The sequence below is a fragment of the Pseudorasbora parva genome, chromosome 17 (genome assembly GCF_024679245.1).
Source record: "Pseudorasbora parva isolate DD20220531a chromosome 17, ASM2467924v1, whole genome shotgun sequence".
NCBI classification, from domain to species: Eukaryota; Metazoa; Chordata; class Actinopteri; order Cypriniformes; family Gobionidae; genus Pseudorasbora; species Pseudorasbora parva.
In genome coordinates, this window is record NC_090188.1 from 23,080,852 (window position 1) to 23,102,430 (window position 21,579).

At 37.1% G+C, this 21,579-nt stretch overlaps 1 protein-coding gene across 1 annotated transcript; it reads right to left on the reverse strand.

The window, feature by feature from the left end:
- Positions 1 to 1,076: 1,076 nt before the first annotated feature.
- rrp12 (ribosomal RNA processing 12 homolog) lies at positions 1,077 to 20,841 on the reverse strand. Its single transcript, XM_067420644.1, has 34 exons — positions 20,443 to 20,841; positions 19,940 to 20,157; positions 19,766 to 19,849; positions 19,563 to 19,639; positions 19,370 to 19,475; positions 18,843 to 18,959; positions 18,505 to 18,643; positions 18,257 to 18,384; positions 18,067 to 18,165; positions 17,849 to 17,940; positions 17,657 to 17,768; positions 17,471 to 17,571; positions 17,271 to 17,385; positions 14,462 to 14,604; positions 14,248 to 14,369; positions 14,079 to 14,143; positions 11,941 to 12,100; positions 11,642 to 11,796; positions 11,359 to 11,420; positions 11,032 to 11,125; positions 10,797 to 10,955; positions 10,623 to 10,703; positions 10,246 to 10,351; positions 5,690 to 5,797; positions 4,352 to 4,509; positions 4,165 to 4,253; positions 3,901 to 4,059; positions 3,048 to 3,211; positions 2,813 to 2,935; positions 2,679 to 2,722; positions 2,503 to 2,578; positions 1,692 to 1,759; positions 1,504 to 1,586; positions 1,077 to 1,424 (listed from the first exon to the last, which is right to left on the reverse strand). The coding sequence occupies exons 1-34, from the start codon at positions 20,579 to 20,581 to the stop codon at positions 1,325 to 1,327; spliced, it is 3,846 nt and encodes a 1,281-aa protein (XP_067276745.1). The 5' UTR covers positions 20,582 to 20,841; the 3' UTR covers positions 1,077 to 1,324.
- Positions 20,842 to 21,579: the final 738 nt, after the last annotated feature.

The following is a 21,579-nucleotide window of genomic DNA, read 5'->3' on the forward strand; positions in this document are numbered from 1 at the left end:
GAGGGGGGAAATCTAAATTGACATACTATGTCAATTCTAATTATGATATTAAAGTCATTATTACAAATGGTCAATTAGCCTGACCTATTAAAAAGAAAAGTCAAAATTACGATTTACTAATCATAATTGAGATAGAATGTTTTCATAATTAGGTTGTGAATTGTAAATGTCAACATAGACCAAAACCATGAAAGCCTAATGAAAGTCTATTTCTGCCAATAAAAAATAAAATCATGAATAAAATGATAAATGATATCATTTGTCAGTGATAGCATGATGTTCATGTCGGCTTTCATGACATCATGACCCAAAAAAAATCTAAATTATGAGACACCAAATCACAATTATGACAGTCAAAAAGTTGACTCAATATCATATAGTATGTTTTGCCATAATTATGATTTAATTTGTCATTGTCAGCTTTTTAAGTCATGATTATCATAGCAAGGCATGTTTTTTTAATTTTATTTTTATGTAGGGGAATTAGGCTTCCATAGTCTTGGTCTATGTTGGTGTATTCACAATGCATTAAAAAAAAAAAAAAAAAAAAGGTTTTTGTCATTCATTGTCAATGAAAGATGGCTCAAGTAGACACCACCATGAACATATGAGCCTGTATCATTCTACACTCACTGGGACCATCAGGGAAAAATCCAATTGAGCTCATTGGAGTAAGAGGACACGTCTGACCTCCAGCAGACCTTTCACTCTCACACACAGCTGGGATCTACATTAATACCACCAATATCCTCTCCGGGCAAACTGTTGTACACAATATCAATCACTCTGTAACATTTATGAGATTTAAAACTTTGAAGGGCACTCGGGAATTATTTTATTAAAATGTATCTTGAATGATTTTTAAATTTAAAACACTGTTGTTTAACAAAGGAAACATTTCTTAGGAAAGTGAATAATGTAAAGGCAGAAAGCATAAGGCAGTATGGGATTGTTTAAAAACAAATGCATGATCTCATTGATCATATTTTCTGTATTGATTCAAACATCACAAAGTATAAATCCTAAAATTAATGATGGAAAAACTGCTATTATTAAAGAATAGCGTCACTCCATACTATTGTCGGAACATTTTATTTTCTGTCCAACATAGCAAGTATATAAATACATTAGGTAAACGCTATTATCGTACTGCTATTTTCTTATATTCCAACTACAGCAAACATCAACTTAAACCTCTTGAAATCATCGTTTAAAGAGATTCTTCCACAGGAAGTTCACAAAGCATTTGCACATGTCTCTAGCTTTTAATTTGATCATGCCATTGAAAATGGGGGCAGATCTAGAAAGACCACAACAGAACATTTTAGGTTTTCCTCTTCTTCAGAATTTTCGATCCAGAGAGCGCTCCTTTCTTGGCCCCTCTGACCATGCCTTTGAACTGGCCTTGGAGTTTGGCCTTTTTCCTGTTAACAAAGTTAAGTCATGTTTGATCAGCTGCATCATTTAAGGAGAAAGTGTGAAAAGACAGAATCGGTCCCTTACCTGCGATTGAGCTGGGACTTCTTCAGAGGAACGTAGGCATATGGGTCACACTTGCCTTCCTTCTTAACATCCCCTTTTCCCTTCTGCAACGGACACAGAGGGGTTTAGCAGAGGCCCTTTAGATGTTTATTTTATATGTTGGCTATTTCAAAAATGTTCTGCAAAGAAAGAGGCTCTTCACTGCTCACCTTAGATTTATACTCGGTCCCAAACTCTGGTCTTCCACCCAGAGGCCTGTGGATTCCAATGCCACCAGCTGAGAAGTTCAACAATACAGAAATGTTAAAATGTTCAGAAACATTATACATTTAATTTGTTTGAACAATATTCATTATGTTGAAATACAATTTAAAACAAATTCTTTTTCAGTTTCTTAGTAGTGCTCTGAGCAACAAACTTCTTTAAGGGGTGGTTGCATGTGATTTCACTTTTTTTTAACTTAAGTTAGTTTGTAATGTTGCTGCTTGAGCATAAAGCGTATCTGCAAAGTTACAGCGCTGAAAGTTTAATGCAAACAGAGATATTGTCTTTTAAAGTTATGGCAGTTTATTGCCTACAAAAACGTCCGGTTTGGACTACAACAAGCTTCTTCCTGGGTTGGGGACATCATAAACCCTTGCTATTAACATAAACACTCCCGCAGATGTGACCTCTGCCAATTATAGTTAGGGGCGTGGCATTTCCAGACAACCTGTGCTTGGCACTTCAGCCAATAAAAACACATGAATCTACATTTGGCCATCTAACCAATCTAAAACCATTGCGTTTTTCGGAGGGATGGGCTTCATCGGAGCAGGAAGCAAACAAGCCGTTCAAAGGACAGTGGAGACTGTGGTGTGGAGTAAAGGTAAAATATAAGAAAAATACGGTGTATTAAGACACGTTATACTTCGACCCATAAACACAACCAAGCCTAGAAAAAAAACACAAAACCACCCCTTTAAGAATGATTTATTTGTGTTTCAGCAGTAATTTTTCAAGCAAATTATGTTTTCCTACCTTTATATTTCATAGGAGGTTTAACATCCATGTCATCATCCAGATCGTCATGCATTTTCCACTTTGGATTCTTCCTCTGATCAACAAAGAAAAAAAATTACATCACACACTATAAAACCTTTTTGTAAATTTCTCAGTTCTGCTGATTATGAAAGTGAAATGCATGAAACACCCACAGTTTTGACTCCAGCTTCTTCGAGTACATCATCCATTTCAGCGTCTGGATGGATATATGCATATTAACGTACAGTAGTTTATAACAATGATAAAGGTGAGTCAATACACTTCAGCAAAAGTGATAATGTCCCACCTTTAGTTTTGTCACCATTATCATCATCATCATCATCCTCTTCTTTGATGATCAATCGACCATCGGATGTAACCTTGAATCCATGTTCTGCAGTGCTAGCCTTCTTTACGTTAGGGTTGGTAGCTAAAATCAATAAAAACGAGCGATATACACAAGATATATTAAATATTAATGTACATGATCAGATTATTTGAAAATGACTGAATCCAACTGAACATATGGAAAGATCTCTTACCCAGAACCCTCTGCGCTGCTTTTGGATCAAGGAAGTTGAGCGGTTCGTCGGACACACCTTCCTTTAACCAGGCCTTGCCCTTCAATGGCTTCTTCAGCCCCTTCTTGGGCTTCTCGTCTTCATCAGAGTCCGCAGAATCCGTCTCAGCCAGAATGTCCTCAATACTGCAAGGAAAAAGGACATTCATTTCAAAACGCTTCCTGTTTTCCAAAAAAGTTGCAAAAGTTTCTTAAAATCATTATTACTGCTTGTGTGAAACCTTAAAAGCTCATTTGTTGATACACAGAGAGAAGTTATCACGTTATTCTTCTGGCACGATCGCTTTATTAGCAAAATATCCCAGCACTCACTGTGTGCACAGGTTGCACTCAAATTGTATGGTCTAAAACGCAATTGTCATGTTTTGCCGCATAACAGCAATTGAGAAGACTCTTTGCAGGAATGCAATATGAAGATTCTACAAAGGAACTTTATTCGTTTGTAACACTATGAAAGTAAATATCAGGGACAACAAAGCTGGTAAAACCATAGGTATTACGGGCACAATGAGTCACACGACTAAACATGCATCGTTTTTGAATTCCCGTTTTCACATTCAACACTACAGCATGAAATCAATTAATCAAAAAGCTGTATTTGTTGACAAAAACAATGTCTCAGTGTAGACAGAAGGCAAAAAAATTAAGAGATAGAAGCGTTTTTAATCGAAACCGCATTTATGTGGACAAGGCCAAACAAAAAAAACTTCCTGTCCAGCACAGTCAGCTAAGCCCCAAAATGTTCCAGATGTACACCACATAAAAGTCACAATTTTTAATCATAAAGCAAAAGATTTCAGTTGAAAGCTCTGTACCTCTCTCCTTTCACTTTAGGTTTCTCATCCTCAGAGTCTGAGCCGTCCTCTTCAGTCTTGATCACGAGTTTGCGTCTCTTATTTCTGGCCTCCGTTTTACGGATGTTCCCTAGGACCTTGTGTTGATCGGCAGGCAACATGCTTTTGACCAGCTCAAATCTGAACACATATTACCTTACAATCATACAAAGTTTATAGAATAAAAGAAAAAACATAAAGAAAGGATTGAGTGAGTGGTAATGTTTAGTTAGCCATGCAGCTTACCCAAATTTCCTAATCAATTTGGTGTAAATACTCTTAAGTTTCACCCTAAAGTGTCTTCGCATGTCATTCATATTGCTGATGCCTTCCATCTGCAAAAAGATAGAAAAAAAAGGGAAAATAAATGAATAACATGGTCAGACACTTTTTAAATGCTCAAATATAAACTTAAATCGCACTCCTCACTTACAATAACATTAACATGGCTGGCTAAAACCTTGACATCTAGAGAAAACAGGAGAACTTTTAGGAAGCCAAGAGAGGCCTTGACAATGTCTCGTGTCCTGCTCGTAAGCAGAAGACAGACATTATGTAGCAGCAGCTCCAATGAGGACACATCTATGGAATCTGCAGATGAAAACCAGACAATATTTACACATTTATTTTTGCTTTACAATCAAACAATGACTACAAACATTTAATGATTCTTTACAAATCATTAAAGGCACAATATGTACGTTTCACTGCTAGAGGTTGCTTGTTCAAAACAAAGGCGTCGCTTGACGCCATGAATGAGTGTGGAATCTTGACTCTTCACCTCCACAGCCAATTGAAAGGAATCTGACAAACTTGAGCAGAAATCATGTTCAGGAATGAGAGATTTGTGTAAAAGATTTTTATATTTACGGTGGTATGAAGCAGGACATGCCGATGGCCCTTGGGAGCACAAGACCATCTCTGAGCTTTTATTATACTTATACTATAGTCGGCTGCTTTCGCTCTTTTTGGTGATTATGTGGGGTAACACAGTGCTGTTTAACATGGTTAAAACAAGCGCTCTCTGATTATTGTAAGCCACTTGAAATAGTGTTGGCTCTGAGGCATGGCAAAAACTTTACTAGCGGTGAATCAAGAAAACAAGTGATTCAAACAATAAGACTAAAAATGTTGCGCTCTATAACAATGATTACTTTTCTGTTGATAAATAATGTATACCCAAACTGTCTAATAAAATATATACTATATTAAAAGCGTCTTCGGCATTTCCATGGATTCCCTGTAAATCACGGATATGACGTCATTGACAGGCGACGCAAAGGCACGGTCCATAACACGTGGGTAAAATAGCTGATTTCTCTGGATTTAAACAATGTTGGATATAGACATTTGCCGATTTTCAGTAATACGATATATTGCGGTAATGAATATGCATGGTATTATCGTGGGCACTTCAAAATACCGTAAATAATAATTTATTAACAATTATTATTATTTTTATAATGCACTTATTTAAATACCGTGATAATACTGTATACTGTGATAAAAGCTTCAGCAATTAATCGCAACATGAAAAATGTATACCGGCACATGCCCAGTTGGATACATTTAGAACAATATAGTACATGGGTCAACAAAATATATAACATTGTTCTAGTGGTTTTGGGATTTTTTAATCTAAAAATCGTACATACGTGCCTTTAATATCACTAGTTTCACTTTTTTTGTAGACAACAGAATGAGAGCAAGCCCTAAAATATAGCTCAGTAGAGCTCAGTAGTAGTGTTTTTATAGTAGAGGTCACTCTCACCTTTGTAATGGAACACTAGCCTGGTTAAGGCAAGAACTGTGCAGGTCATCATCGTTGCAGAGCCAGTCAGTCCAATGAACACATGGCTTAAATACTCATTTATGGCATCTGACAACACATGGTTATAATAGAAAATTATTTGAGCTGTTTGCTCAGCAAGATACACTGCCAAGCCAAAAATAAAAAATAGCTGTTTGGATTTAAATTGGAAAATGTCAATGATCAGAGTCAATGATTGAATCATTATTGCAGTGATTTTAAAGGGGTGATGAATTGAGAAGTCAACTTTCCCTTGAGCTTTTGATATATAAAAGGTCATAATATATAAGAATATCCTGTAAGTTTCAGAGCTGAAAACTTCCTTGTTAGTCAAAGAAAAGCTTTTATAGACACCAGGCCCAGAAAACGATTGTGTGCTTCATCCTTACACCATCGCTCAACAAAACACGCCTCTACAGAATAATAAGCACGTGTAATTCAGTAGCCCCGCCCACCGACTCATCGGCTCACGCTAGCCAGCAGCAATAAACATGGTGAAGAAGATAGCAAGATACTGTGGAAGAACAAAGTCGCTGCATAAGCTTTCTTCAGATGATAATATTAAGAATGTGTGATACTTCATTTATTCTTAATGAAGTTCCAGTTCACATTGGGAAGACATACACGCGGCTCGCTTCATTTCACTGTGGAATCGTTTGTAAACAACCTGGATTTGCAGACACAATGCTGTGCCTTCTATATTGGATCCGACAGGAATGGTGCAACACACTTATGTGAGTAAAACGTCTTTTATATGTAATAGTAGTCCGGGACTGTGTATTTTCCAGACAGGCTACCAAAACCTAAGCCTATCGGCAGGCCGGTTAATCTCAAATAATGATATAATATTCCTTCCTTGATCTGGACGTGCACACGTGTGTGTGTGTCTGTGTGTGTGGTTCACGCTTATATCCATCCATCATGCGGGCCAAGTAATACAGAAATAATATTTAAATCAATCACAGGTGGATGAGAAATAAATTATTGTGTTTGTCTGACATTTACGAGCCATGTGATCGAGAAAATCATTCCAGTTGCGGCTTTCAAAACAATCTGTCCCTCATGTGAACTGAACTGACAGGGGAGCTGAAGCTAATTAAATATGCAAAATTTATCCAATCCTAGCCCTGGGCATTTACAAGTCTCCAGTGCAACACCCCCATAAAAACCCAGCGTTCAGGAGAGAGCCTCAAAACCAGTGTTGAAAATAGCCTATTACTTATCAGTAGACATGTGCCGATTTTCGTTAATGCGATTTATCACGATAATGAATATGCACGATATTGTTATCGTGGGCACTTTAAAATATCGTAAATAATAATTTATTAACAATTTATATATTTTTTTATAATGCATTCAAGAATACTTTGCCAATCAACCTTATAAATGCTCAACACCGCTGTATTCTGCGTCAAAGGGACACGGGCTCAGATATAAACAAGCCCAACGTGCGTTTGCACACGACTGAACCGGTGAAGGAGACGCGCTGCTGAAGTGCCGCTCAGTGACAGCAGAGGGCGCTGATGAACTGCAGAATGCGGCTGTTACCCCGGGAACCCCGCAAACAAACAAAAAACGCGTGTAGTTTTTAAAAAATCCATTCGTTTTCTCAATGTTGTTCATCAAGCACCAAATACTTAATAGGCTATTTATTTTCAAACTTAAACATTTTTATGTTTTAATCTGGACTACAACACGCCCTAATAATTAGAACGTTCTGTTATTGTGCAGTAAAACTTTGAGACATACAACTTCATTAGTTAACATGTTAATTCATTATTACCAAACTGACAATGAAAAATACTTATAAAGAATGAATCATTCTATGTTAATTTCTTAGTTACTGTTTAATAACATTAAAATCAAAATAACTTTGTTAATGGACCTAAGATAAAACTAACAATGATCAGTATTTCTTAACTAACATTACCAAAAACATTATACTTTCTGTAACAAATGTAGCTATTGCTCAATCTTAGTGAATGCATTAAATAATGAGACCTTATTGTAATTTGTAAGCCTACCTGTTGTTCTTTATAGCCTAATTTTTTTGCAATTTAATCTGTTTGAAAATTGTACTTTAACAGCTCTGAAAAATATCAAGAGACCACTTAACATTGATTTCTCAATGAGGGGTCTCTTAATTTTTTTCCAGAGCTGTATATATTTTGGTGCATTGTTGTATTTAAACATTCAGTTATTTTTGTTCTTACAAAAATAGTTCTTAAAGCTGTTATGCTATGGCAACACTTTTTTTTTTGCAACTTATTTCAATATTGTGATAATATCGTATATCGTGATAAAACTTCATCAATTAATCGCAACATGAAAAATTGATATCGGCACATGCCTACTTATCAGTTATGTTGTTTTTGAATGTACAAAAAACACAAATGCAATTCATTAGTTCACCTCAGACAACAGTATAAAAAATAAAATAAAGACAGTTCATGACACCTTTAATGTTTCTAGCATGTTATACATTTGACAACATTTCTTCCAACCCTGAATGATGGAGTGTGTAGCTTTTCATTTCTTAAACAACCACATAGGAAGATACATCATGGCCATATTCCAGGAAGATTCATGAATAATTATTTTCACACATGAATTGGCACCTCTGAGTGCAGAGCTTAAATTCACTGAAAGTCTTTGGGGTGTGCTGGAGTAGAATTTAAAGAGTGCTTGACTCTTGCATTGACAACATCTTGACCAAACATTAATGCACCTCTTGATGAAAATAAATGCTGTGATGTTATTTCCATCAAGAGGTATATCAATTTTTGGTCCAGATCTTGTATTGGCAATTGGAAGAGTCAAGAACTCTGTAATAGGGTTGTCAAAAATATCAGTATTTCGATATGTATCGATACTGAAATATCTGAAACGATACGATACTCAGTTTCTACAGTATCTACTCTCCGACCAACAGCGAGATGACACGTACCCGCATATTCTCATTCAGCCCTGGTTAACCCTCTGAACACGGCATCTGAAGCGCACACACATGCCATAATAAAGCCGCCTCTGACATACAAGTGCAAACATTTGCTTCTTTGTCCAGATTATTATTAGTCAAATACACTCAAAAGGATTCTCATTGACCATCTTAAAGAGTATTAACGATAACGCAGGCGAAAACAGTTCAGGAAGAATGAGTAACAGGAACAGTGTTTAGGATCCATGCATGCATCAGGTCTTAAAGCGACAGCAGTTATTTGTTATTCAAACTACAAAAAGACAAACGATCACACTGCTCTTGACTGATCAACTTTTGTAACTTTAATGGTTTCATCTGTAGGCTATTAATTTTTTTTACAAATAACATTATCCAATGTTGGTTATTTTAAATTTAATTACTTTGCTTTTTTTAATTCAGTTTCTTACCTAAATGTTAGACCTACCTGAAAAAATAAAGCAGTCTATTTAATTTGTATCTTTTATTCTATTGTATTTATTTGGGCTGTTGTTTGTAATCAGTTTATTTGTTCTTATTTTATTACTGTTTACTCGTCTTTTTAAATTCAATTTACCATTCGAAATCAAGCTTCCTTGTGCTGTGTGTAAGCTATTGTAACACAATCACACTGTTGTAAAAAATACATTAAGTTAGCAAATATTTGTGAGATAATTGTAATAGTAATTGTAATATATACACACACATACATACATACATATATATGAGAAAAAGCTTAAAAGCTTTATCGTATAAAGTGATCTCTTCAGAAGAAATTTTTGTTTGTTTAGCCCTAGACTTCCAATAGACTGACAAAAAAAAATTATTATATCAAAAATATCTATTTGACAGTATATGCAGCGTTTTCCCCCGTGGTATCAAAAATAGCATTGCATATCAATGTGACATGTTTTGACTCCACCCCTCAAAGAATCGGAATCGAAAAGAACTGAAATCGAAAGTAAGAATCGGAATCAGAATCGTTCAAACGATGCCCAACCCTAGGGAACATGCTAGCGCGATTTTTTTATTAAAAAAAATAAAACAACGAATAATAAGTTCTGTTGTCATATCTTTTTCTTTCTTTTTTTACCATGGTATAGATTTAGTATCGGTATCGAGGTATTTTAGTCTGGTATCGTATCAAAGTCATAATTTTGGTATCGTGACAACACTACTCTGTAAAGTCTCTTCCAGCACATCCTCTTCCTCACAAGACTTTCAATGAATTCAAGGTCTGGACTCAGAGAAGCCAATTCATGGGTGAAAATGATTTCACAGTCTAAGCCTGATGAATCTTGACATTTTCATCCTGGAATATGTCCAGAATGTGTTATTTTATATGTTGTTTAAGAAATTAAAAGCTCCACACTCCATTAAATAGGGTTGGAAGAACTGTTACCAAACATATAACATGCTAGAAACATAAAATCACCTCAATAATGATCCAATCATTGACTAAGCACTTGCCAATTTAAATCCAAACAGCGATGATTTTTTTTGGGCCAGGCAGTGTTCATCTCAGTAATGAAAAAAAATATATACATTTGATTTTATTCACCTTTTGGGTTCCCACAAAACCGCAAAAATGCATTGCCAATCTCAACCAGAAGAGAGTAGGCATTTTTACGGGCACCGATAGACATTTCCTTTGTGCAAAGAATTACCTAAAAACACATTAAAATACCAATATTATAGCTTTTATAAAGAATAACACACTGATTTAATACGGAGTGGTTACACATTATTTAAAATATCCTTATTACTGTATAATTACACATTTAAATACAGAGTAATATTAATTAACAGTATTTACTTACTAGAAGTTTTAGTTTTGGGTTAGATGCATGCAATAATGGTCAATTTACTGTTATTTTACCATAAGTACATGTCCCAAAGACACTAAAATTAACCAATTGTGGTCTATGCTAGACATACCTCAGGAAGCAGAGCCGTAATAAAATCAAGGTGTTCTTCATTGAGCTGTTTCACAATGTGTATCAGACACTTGAGTCTAGGCTGAAAAATGTAACCAAAACAAACACCACATATTATTCCATTACACATTCCCTGTGAAAAATGTAATTATTTGGTGTTTTTCATGGTTCTCACCCGTTTGGCAGGTGAGGCCGCAGATGTCAGGGTGTCCAACAACATGCCCTTCAGCTGCTCGAGATTCGCTAGAACAAAAGCCTTACAAGATGCTTTCTCTCCTCCACACATCTCCTCCAGCACTCTATAGGCTTTTTTCTGGATGCCAGTGTCCTTGCTCTATAACACAAATACAGAGACATTACATAAGTGCACAGTTAAAATATGGTTTAAAATGCTAATTAAAGATTCTCACCTCCACAAAAGGTTTAATCAATTCAAATGTCTGGGTCATAGATTGTTCATCCACAAATGGAGCCATTGCAACAATCAGATCGATTACAGCAAGCCTGCAAAATACGAGTCAATTATTTTTCAATGCAAGATGTAAACCTATTCCAATAAAACTTGACACGCTTTTTAGACCTATACTCAGAACACAAAAATGTGGTTTCAAATTATGCATTATTCAGGATTCCTTTTAGGTCTCTGCCTTTTTATTTGGGTCTCAAAAGATCTCATGAATGTACCTACAGCCTTGTACGAAAGACGAAGACAAAGTAAATGTGTGGAGCTGAATTACCGTGTGAAATTGTCCTCGCTGTTGAGTCTCTCCGAGGCTTTGTGCAGGAACGTGCTCACCATCTAAACCAAGAGGAAAAAATATTTACAACTGACAACAAGAGAACAAATTTGCAGTGTAATTTTTCATGTATGCATTTGGTTGATATTGCTCTTGCATTCCCCGGGAATCGAAGCCATGATATTGGCATTGCTAATGGTGTGCTCTACTGTTGGAGCTACAGGAGGGCCAGAAAGTATTTCTTGCAATGACGCAATTTTGTTAATATGGTAGATGGATTTACCGTCTGGTCTGTGATGGTGAGGTAAACTCTGATTGTCTCAAGGACAGCCATCCTAGCAGAAGTCATCTCCCCTTTCTTAGGCTGCTGACTATAGACATTAAACAGGATGGGAAGGAAGTTCTTGGAAAAGCGATTTAATTCAGCTTTCTCTTCCCCTGCAGATTTAATATACAATCACAAATCTCAATGAGCAGTCATCGGTGAAAATGTAGCCAAAGCAATTAAAAGAAAACAACAAAGAGCTGTTCAGACTGAGAATAATGTTCTCAGCTGATTCTCAGAATAATAACTCAACTGACCTGTCTCAGAGCACCTGATGAGAGTTCGCAAAGCCTGACAGATGCATAGGCGGAGGTCAGGGCGATCATTGAGGGCCATACCCAGACAGCGAGCAATGCCTTTAAATGATGCCAACAGATCGGTGGGTTTTGTGCAGAATCCAGGTAACATAGTCCAAATCTGGAAAAACGAATACATTTATAACACTGGAAAAATCATTCAAACAGATTAAATATTTCACTCAATTACGGTTTTGTGTTTACATATTCTCATTCCAAATTAAATAAATATTTTTACTGTGTACATAGCAAATATTAGTTGGACAAAACTGTTTATAAGTTTTAAAAAAAATAGTGTGTGAAAGTAATCCGTTTTAAAAGTTTTCATGGAAAATATGACCAAAATGTTGGTACTTGGTACCAAAAAAGTACTTTTACTTTATGATCATGATGTGTCAAGAAAAGCTAAACAGAAAAATTGTTAACCGTTTAGATTAGGGCAGGGGTTTTCAAACTGGGGTCCTCCAGAAGGTTTTAAGGGATCCCCAAAAAATTTCAGAGAATAAAAAGACAAAGCAAAAATAGATAAGGTCTACCGAACATTCTAACTGTTTCATTACTAAATGTTTTTCCACTTTCTTGTAGTATACATACTTCCAGAATTGTTTGCTTTGTATCTTTCTAGTGAGTTGTTCTCACTATAGTCCCCTTTATCTTGCTCGCTGGAGGCAGTATTCTTAACACAGTATGTAAGCTGCTTACATTTATTGTGAAAGTTGCTAAAGTATAGCCATTTAGGTTAGGAAACAATGTGTTGTATTTATAATATCACATAAAATTCATACAAAAAAAGATGGATTTTAGGAAGGGGGTCCCTCATAAAAGGTTTATCAAATTTGGGGATCCTTGGCATCATAAAGTTTGAAAACCTCTGGATGAGGGTATAATTCTCACTATTAACTAGTTGCTATTAACTATTAACTATTAACATGTATAAGCCTTTTTCTGCATGACCATATTCTACATCCCTTAATCCTACCCAATACCTAAACTTAACAACTACCTTACTAACTACAGTACTGATAAGTCAGTACTTAATACTTAGTTAATAGTGAGAATTGGACCCTAATCTAAAGTCTAATAGAAAAATTCCAATGGCTTAGGGCTTTAACAGAACAAGATTAAGGCTAGACAATATGATAAAATAATAATTTTGTCAAGGCAATTACAAGGTGGTTCAGCCCCATTCTGCATTCTGGATTATCAGTGAATCCCAGTTGTCTCCGATGAAAGTTTGTAAAACTATCCCTGTGTTTAGAATTACCTTTACAGGGACTAATTTAGAAACCACTGATCACAGAACTAAGATATAATACATAAATTGAATAAAGTGGGGAAAAACACTACATAGTCTTTACAGTAAATATAAAATTATTCTTGTTAAAGCTACAAAGGTTCAGTTAAGAGGAGCAAGTGATTTTCTTTTTTTGTTGTTTAACATTATTGACAGACAGAAGCAGGTATAAAAGGGCTGCTGTCACTTAAAGACAGAATGCATGGATCCAATATAATGTCTAACAATATAATCTCTCACAGGTTTTCACTTGCCAAGATGGGTATTTTGACATTTTAGTTTGTATTTGACCATTTTATAATTACAAAGTATATGTTGCTTGTCTGCATTTAAACAGTTCTCTTTCACTATTTATTGTGAAACCCAGCCCAACATGGAAGTTGTTCTTATTTAACAGATCTGTCCCAGCTCTTTCAAATCACATGTGATTTTTATTTAGATTTTTTTCCATGATTGAAGTTAGGGCTGCACAGTTAATCGAAATCGAACCGCAATCGCGATTTGGCTTGTGTGCGATTATGAAAGCTCAAAGGCTGCGATTTTAATTAAATAAATAAATGCCCAGTTTTACCCAGAATAATCGCAACTATATATTTTCCCCAAATCGTGCAGCCCTAATTGAAGTGTTTAAATAAAGGCTTTTCATTCTGATTAAGATACAAGTCAAATTTTTTAAGCAATACCTAACACAAAATGAAGATAGAATTGGCACTTTTGGGTTAACTACCCCTTAACTGATTTTTCAGACATACATTGTGAATGGCAGATTATTTAGACAATAACCGTGTCAAAATACTTATCTTACCTGCATCTCTAGGGTCTGATACACCTTTGCCATCAATTTCTGCCCTGACTGCTCCAGTTCATCAGCTAATATAAACCAGAGAAAGAGAATTTCAAAGTTGATTGATAAGCATGGGTGCATGTTCTGACAAGTGAACAACAGTTTAAGATAGTGCGTGTCCATTACAAACCTTTCTGTTTAAATGTGTTTGCCAGAGGGAAAAAGTGTGATGTGAAGTAAGCCAGGTGAGTGTTCTTCACATGATCTCTTATGACAGGGATCAGCCAGCTTCGTGGGAACTCAAGGTCATCACTGTAAATAAACACATATCACTTTCATTTTCTTTTTCTTTTAAAGCACCCTCAACAGTTTTTAGACTGAGAAGCATCAGCAAAGTAACTCACTCTGTTCCAGTGATGAGGAGGGGCATGGCATTCAGGACCACCTCTGGACCCATGCTCTCCACTGCACAGCCTACAGCCAAATCCAGCTCCCCAGAGAAGGGGAACTGAGGTGTGGCCCGCAGGTCACAGAGAGACTGCAGACTCTGAAGAGAAGCACACAGATAATAATCTCTTGAATTATCAATGAATCACACAAACTAAAAACAACAACGAAATAACTTAAAGGGTTACTTCAGCGATTAGCATATGGCTTTGTATCAGTAGAAACCCTGGAGTATATTCAAATTATTGTGCTTTTCCCCCCTCATATCCCCCTGAGACAAGAGATTTATGCCTTTTATTTCTGGAAAAATTCCTCCTATGATGCAAATTGACGATATTTGCATCATAGGAGGAATGTTTGCCCAAAGGCTAAAGACTACAGCCAGCAGAGGGAGCCATTTCCGCATGTTTTGAACCCGCTCATGGGGGATGGGAGATTACACTCAGCTGGCAGAGAGAGCTCAGCTGGCAGCTGCAGGCACTCATTTAAACGGAGCTATGGTGAGCAATGTAAGTCTTCTAACTTCTCAAATTAATTTCTATGAAAGTTAAGCTTGCAAAGGCATGAACTGAAATGCGCCAGACTGAACTCACGTTGTGAATGTATGCCGCGAGTGTAGTCGCGATTACCTCAGCTCTCATCACTCCTGCAGTTAGTGCTCAGTGCTGTGACCGCGGTGACTCACTCATTATATTGAACAGACACGTTCAGTTTTTAATTGTAGTGTCTTCTCTAATGGGTCCTGCACACTGTGCGATTTTTCAAAATCCTTTGCGAATGTCCCTTGTCAGACTGTACGAACATGATCGCCATGTCACACTGTAAGATCTCAGTTGTCATTAATGTCAGACTGCACAATAGTGAAGGCGCGCTAAAAACGGACGCGCGCAAGAAATCTCACCCGGAGCTTTATATCATCAATGAATGACGCGTTCAGTGACAGTGAGCTGCATTACACGCGGGACTGAAATGCTGGCTACAAAGAAATCTCTAGTACTCGTTTTGGTCATAGTTTGTCTTGAAAAACTGAGATATTTGACTGTCGTCGTAGGAGAAGTCACACTGCAGGATTCTGTGCCAAATCTTCTGACACTGCCAGAATTTCGTCTGAGGTAAAATTTGATCGCAGCGCTCATTAATCGGCTGCCGGTGAACATGTCAAACTAACGACCAAAGACGTCAGATTTTAGCCTAGGATCTGAGGAATCTTTTAGGATTTGCTAAATTTGTCCCAGACGGCCAAATCGTGGCCAAAATCGCACAGTGTGCACCCGGCTTAACTCAGTCACTGTAATCAAGTTGGTGGCTTTGGGAATGGCCTCACAGGGCAGCAAAGCATTCTGGGAATTGTAGTCTTCATCCCCATGAGACAAAAATACATTTTTTGTCTTTTCTCAGTCTAGAAGGCACCAAATTAAAAAATAATTTCACATTTCTACTACATTGATGACCCAGTTTAAATACAGATTCATCTTCCCAGCGCTGAAGTACCCCTTTAATTTAGGAATTTTAACTACTATATACTATATAAGTATATAGTAGTTAAAATGCCTAAATTAAGTTATTTTGTAGTGTGTGTATATATATTATATATATATACACAAGTGCATTGTATATTTAAGGTTCCATTAGTTAATGTTAGTTAAAGGTGGGGTAAGTGCTTTCTGGTAACCGTTGTTGATATTTCAAATCACCAAAACAAACACGCCCCTACCCCCAAAAGGGTCTCGGCCCTATTTTGATAGCTCCGCCCCACACATCCGTAACCCAGGCAATGACTGTAGCAGAATCTGTGTAACTAAACCAGGTTGAATATTCAATGAAAAAGTCACCCCTTCCCTCACAAAAACACAAACCGTTCTCATGAACAACTCGATATAACACGAGCATGACAGTAAAACTAACGACATATTACAATTATGACCAGATTAGAGTTATAGCGATCACAAAACAAACCGCTCATGAACAACTCGATAGAACACAATCACGACAGTAAAACTGACGACATATTACAATTATGACCGGATTAGAGTTATAGCGATCACAAAAACACAAACTGTTCTCATTAACAACTCTATAGAACACAAGCACAACAGTCCAGCTAACGACATATTACAATTATGACCGGATAAGGGTTATATAGATCATGAAAAGAGGAAACAAGTATCTTACTTGTCGGACACATTTTGTGAGCTGGCTGATGCTTGAAGCACACAGGGAGGAGATTTAGATGCTCCATACGGTGTGGTAATGAACGGGTCTTTATCATCGCTGAAGTGAGCCACCACAATATGATCGCAAATGGACAAACAAGCGAACATGACACACAAGCATAGTGAAGCAAAAGCCAGCATATATTAGGCTAGTTCTCGCCTATTGTCCGTCATGTGTGACTCGTGTGTTTTGAACAATGATGTGCACAGAGCGAGAGCAAGCGCTCTTCTCACCATCATTAGTAGACACGCCCTTTACCTGCTGATTGGCTACAAATTTGTTATTGCACTCGGCCCAAGTCCTTTTTCTAAAACGGTTTTGAAATAACCCACCTTTAATGCGTTATCTAAAAATTAACAATAAGCAATTAATTGTTAGCTGAGGTACATTAATATTAACAGATAACTTACTAATTCATTACCATCAGAATCAGAATAACTCTCAATATCAGAATAATTAATGTTTTAGAAGTATTTTTCTGTTAGTTCTTGGTAATCGGATCATCCATCCAATTACACTTAGATAGGTAGGTAGGTATTCTTTTCAATCTACCTTTGTCATAAAAGGATGACCTCGTTTTCCTGCAGCTCTGTAGAAGCAGCCCAGGATCTGCAGCACAAACGGCCAAGAGGCATGAAAACGATAGGACAACCCTTCCTCCACAATACTGAAAAAGAAAAAGGTCAGATTTAGAATGGGCAGGCTCTAGAAAAGGACAACATAGTACAGATGGGGGTCACAGGTAGGCTCACCTAAACATCTTTAGAATGCAAGCCCCATTTCCAGTTGATGTGTTTGATAGAACGGGTTCGATCTCTGCCATACGCGAAGCTACACACTCATTTATCAGAGTCTTGAGGGGAAAAAAAAAAACACTAAGACAAATTCACTTCTGAGAAATAACTGATTACGCTGCATATAGACAATATGTGACAAACCTTCAGAGTCAGGGTTGCAGCAGAGACGACTTGCGGGTGCGGTGATAATAGACACGACATGGTGACCGCAAAGAGGCGAGGAAGATGACCAAGACTCAGAGAGCTCTGTAAACTGGAGTTCAAAGATGACTAAATGAGAAAAATTCCACACCAAGCTAGCAAACAAATAACTCAGTGCTGAAAAAGGCCTACCTGGAGAGATGAACATGGGCTTTTTCCATTACAGCAAGCCATGCCAGTAATGGCTGCAGATCATTCTCACTAGGAACATAGTCATATAAAGCCTGGAAGGAAAGTGTTCATAGATGTATCAATCCACACATTTAAAGATGATAAAAATGGAAAGGCAAATGGAATCCAGCACAATTTCTTTTGAATTCATATGCATGTTTATCAATTATGACACTCACTGTGATGATCTGGGCATTGAGCTCTGCAGACATACTAGAAGGACTCAGTTTGCTACAGAAAAGCTTGTGGAAAGCCTGCATTGCATGTGCGGTCACCAGCTTCAAAGAATAAGAGGCAGGTGTTAAGAATTAAAAAATATTTTGAAATCAAGTAAAAATGACAAATGCATGAGTTAAACTGCGCTCCCACCACATGGCTCAGAGTCATGACACGGAGAAGGGTCTCACAGCAAGACTTGACAGAGTTCAGGGGGAATCCAGACAGCAGTTCCTTCAAAAGACCCAGCACATGGAGAGTGGTTGTATCTTCTTTGCTCCCTTGAGTCAGATTTAAAAAAAAAAACATCACATATTCCATCATTATAATGAAAAAAAAAAATGTTTTAGACAGACAGACAGACAGACCAGGCAGACAGACAGAACATGAGTTCAACTGACCTCCCGATTGCTCCAATTCTTTGCAGCAGAACTTGGCTGTGGTGACGGCTGCTGGGTGGTGGCTCGGGGCATTATCTGAGAACATGAAGTCACTGTAGCGAAGGATGGAGCAAATGCCTTCTTGTGCTGCCTTTCGCACCTGTGGCACACAGACATAATCATCGTTCAGAAACCTCAGTCATAGTCTGAAACTCTGTGGCAGTACAGAACAAGTATATCAAAGTACAATATGAAAGTGTATTTCTATAAAAACTAGCGGTGGATATGACTAAAATCTTACATGGCATGAAAAGAATCTAATTTCAACATGGGAATGGATGGAAATCAAACAGACAGACCTTTGGTTTAGAGTGCACTGTGAAGCTCAGCAGGCCGTGGTACACCTGTAGAGTTGATGGGTAACTCCACACTGACAGATCCTGTTTACGTATTAAAATCGCCAGACAGGATAAGATCTGAAAGAAATATAGAAACAACCAATTTTAGTGTAAAATAACAGGGACTTGTGGCTGTTAAATAAAGCGAAGCGGCGAAGATCACAAGAAATGTAAGAAAATCAGCCACAACCACATAGCCGTTGACAATGTCTATTGCCTAACATTGGATTTCAAAATCCTTTGTTCTGTTTTTAATAAACATTGTTTTTATTGAAAATATGATTTTTATTTTATTTTATATCTGTATTATTTTATATAGAAATGGTGCATTATTTAGATATGAATATTGGCTAATGCAATGAAATTCCCTCTAAATATAAATTATAAATATTATTAAAAACAAAATACAGAGATTCATAACATTTAATTTCATAAAATTACACTTATTTTGTTACATTTACATTACATTTATGAAAATGCGTACAAACCCATCGCAGGCAGGACAAAGAGTCAGAACTGGCTTGGTTGGACATCACATCCATAAAGGCTTTGGCTGTGTCCGAGAACTTTTTCTTAAGCACTGCAGCTGGCATCCTTAAGAAGAGAAGCAGAACATAAACTTATCCAGATCAACAGTCCGAGCCAATCTATATCACTACAGTAGAAATTCACACCACTCACCTTTTCATGACCAGGTTAAGGAGGTATGCAACAGCTGCCACTGATTCGCTGCTATCTACAGCCTCAAGTGTCGTCATCTGCCAATTGAAACGGAAATATATTATTGACTGATCCACAGAAAGCATAGACACATTTGAACATTATGTCATTGAGCCAAATATGTCATCATGAAACAAACTGATTTAATAGTGAATTTAAATTACCAAGGCAGCAAAGTATTCTGTTTCAGTCTCCTTTCCTCCTTGAGAGCGAATCACTTCAGTTACGGCAGCCAATACAGCACAGATCTGAGGAACAAGACGTGAATTAATAATTTATAATATAATAGTAATAATAATAATCAAAATACAACTCTGATCATCAAACTGAATACAAACCTCTTTATGTGCTGCAGAGCTTGACTCCCAGTACCGTTGCACTTTCCTAAAAGTGAGGTTGGAGCAGTCTGACAGTCCACTAAGAAAAGTCCCAGAGGTTTTCTCTGTGAGGGCTTGATCTTCCATGGCATCTCCAGCCACATCACTGGTTCTCTGCAAAGATCCTGCCTGAAGCTCATTGTGGAGTTTCAAGGCATCTACTGTCAGATCACTTTTTTCTGTATAAATAGAAAAGGTTGGATGAATCTCACAATTAAATTACATACCATTTAAACACGTTATGACAGCCTAGCCATAAATACAGTAATAGTAATAATAATAATAATTTCCTAATACCTGTCAGACATTTTAAAATATTTAATGACTTTAACTACTTTAAAATATACGATCAAATAAATTAGTTGTCGCATTCTAAAAGTACCCCAGATTGATTTTAACTTGTTTACAAAGTTCGATCAGCTGCCCACGTGTTGTCACCATAGACACACAGGCCAGACACTCACCTGACGGACGACTGAAATATCGGCTCCTCGCGGCTTTTCGATAGCGACTTGTCTCCGGATTGCTATCACTACTGTGACCTTTCTTCCACCGCCTTGTTTTCTGACCTGCTCCGGACCTAAGTTTTCCAGACTTCACCATTTTTGCAGGTGAAAATCCTTACAGTGCTACAGGCACGTTGGTCTCTCCAGTCTACGTGTCGCGCTTAGCATGCGTCATCATCGTGCGTTTTGTGCTTCTTCAGCGTTGTATTTTTCTGTGGATGCGGATGGTGCGTTACCGCTTCCTTCAGTCCCGGAGTGAGAATTTCTCTCAGCTGTTTTTACCGTTGTTTATGTTCCCGGAACACCATTTAAGGTTATTTGTATTTTAAATACATGACATGACATTAAATGTACAAATAAGTTACCTTAATTCAGTCAGTTCTCTTTCATGTTCTCTTTCATAATGTTGTGAGAAAGCTTCAGTAGGAAACAAGTCTTTGGCGGGACAGGGTGATATAATGCTGCCCTCACGTGCTATGGGAATTATCGTAAATACGAGTTTTCGAGGTAAAAATTGCACATGAACACCCTCTGATGTCCAAGGCAGCCAAGTTTGTTTACCACTGGGAAGTTCGGAAATAATTTTGATACCCAAGTTCCCGAGATGGGTGTGGCTTAACCGTTAAAAATGACTGCTGTCAAACAGACTGCTGTTTATTAGTTTTTTCCCCAAAACAATTTAATTGTCTTGTCGTTAAGTTGTACAGATTTACATAAATTAATAATCATTTGAAGCATATTGTGTATTTAATACACATCGAAAATTGCATATAGTTGACCATCATTCCAGAATGAGCAATCTGACTAGATAGTGTGGTAAAAGTAGCTATACAATAGGATCATGTAGCTTATGGCTGAAAACTATTGCCATTTTAGTCTTTAAGCAGCCTTTATTGTCTACATTATGCCTTTATTGTGAATGTGATTATAAACAATATGCTTTCGTGTTGTGCTACTATGTTTGCCAGTGATTGTATGATTTTCTGGGACTGGGAAATGACTGAAATGTTTAGTGTTAAAATAACATTTTTCCCAGATGCACAAAAGTATGAACCTGACGTCCTCCATTCTTTCCGACAACAAAGCACCTGAACA

Bases quoted from the DNA above. Each gene is read 5' to 3' on its own strand.
- rrp12 (XM_067420644.1), bottom strand. From the start codon at position 20,581: ATGGTGAAGTCTGGAAAACTTAGGTCCGGAGCAGGTCAGAAAACAAGG. The intron at 10,352-10,622 runs GTATGTCTAGCA...ATGTGTTTTTAG, and splicing joins TTACGGCTCTGCTTCCTGAG to GTAATTCTTTGCACAAAGGA. The intron at 5,798-10,245 runs GTGAATAAAATC...ATGTGTTGTCAG, and splicing joins GTTTTGTGGGAACCCAAAAG to ATGCCATAAATGAGTATTTA.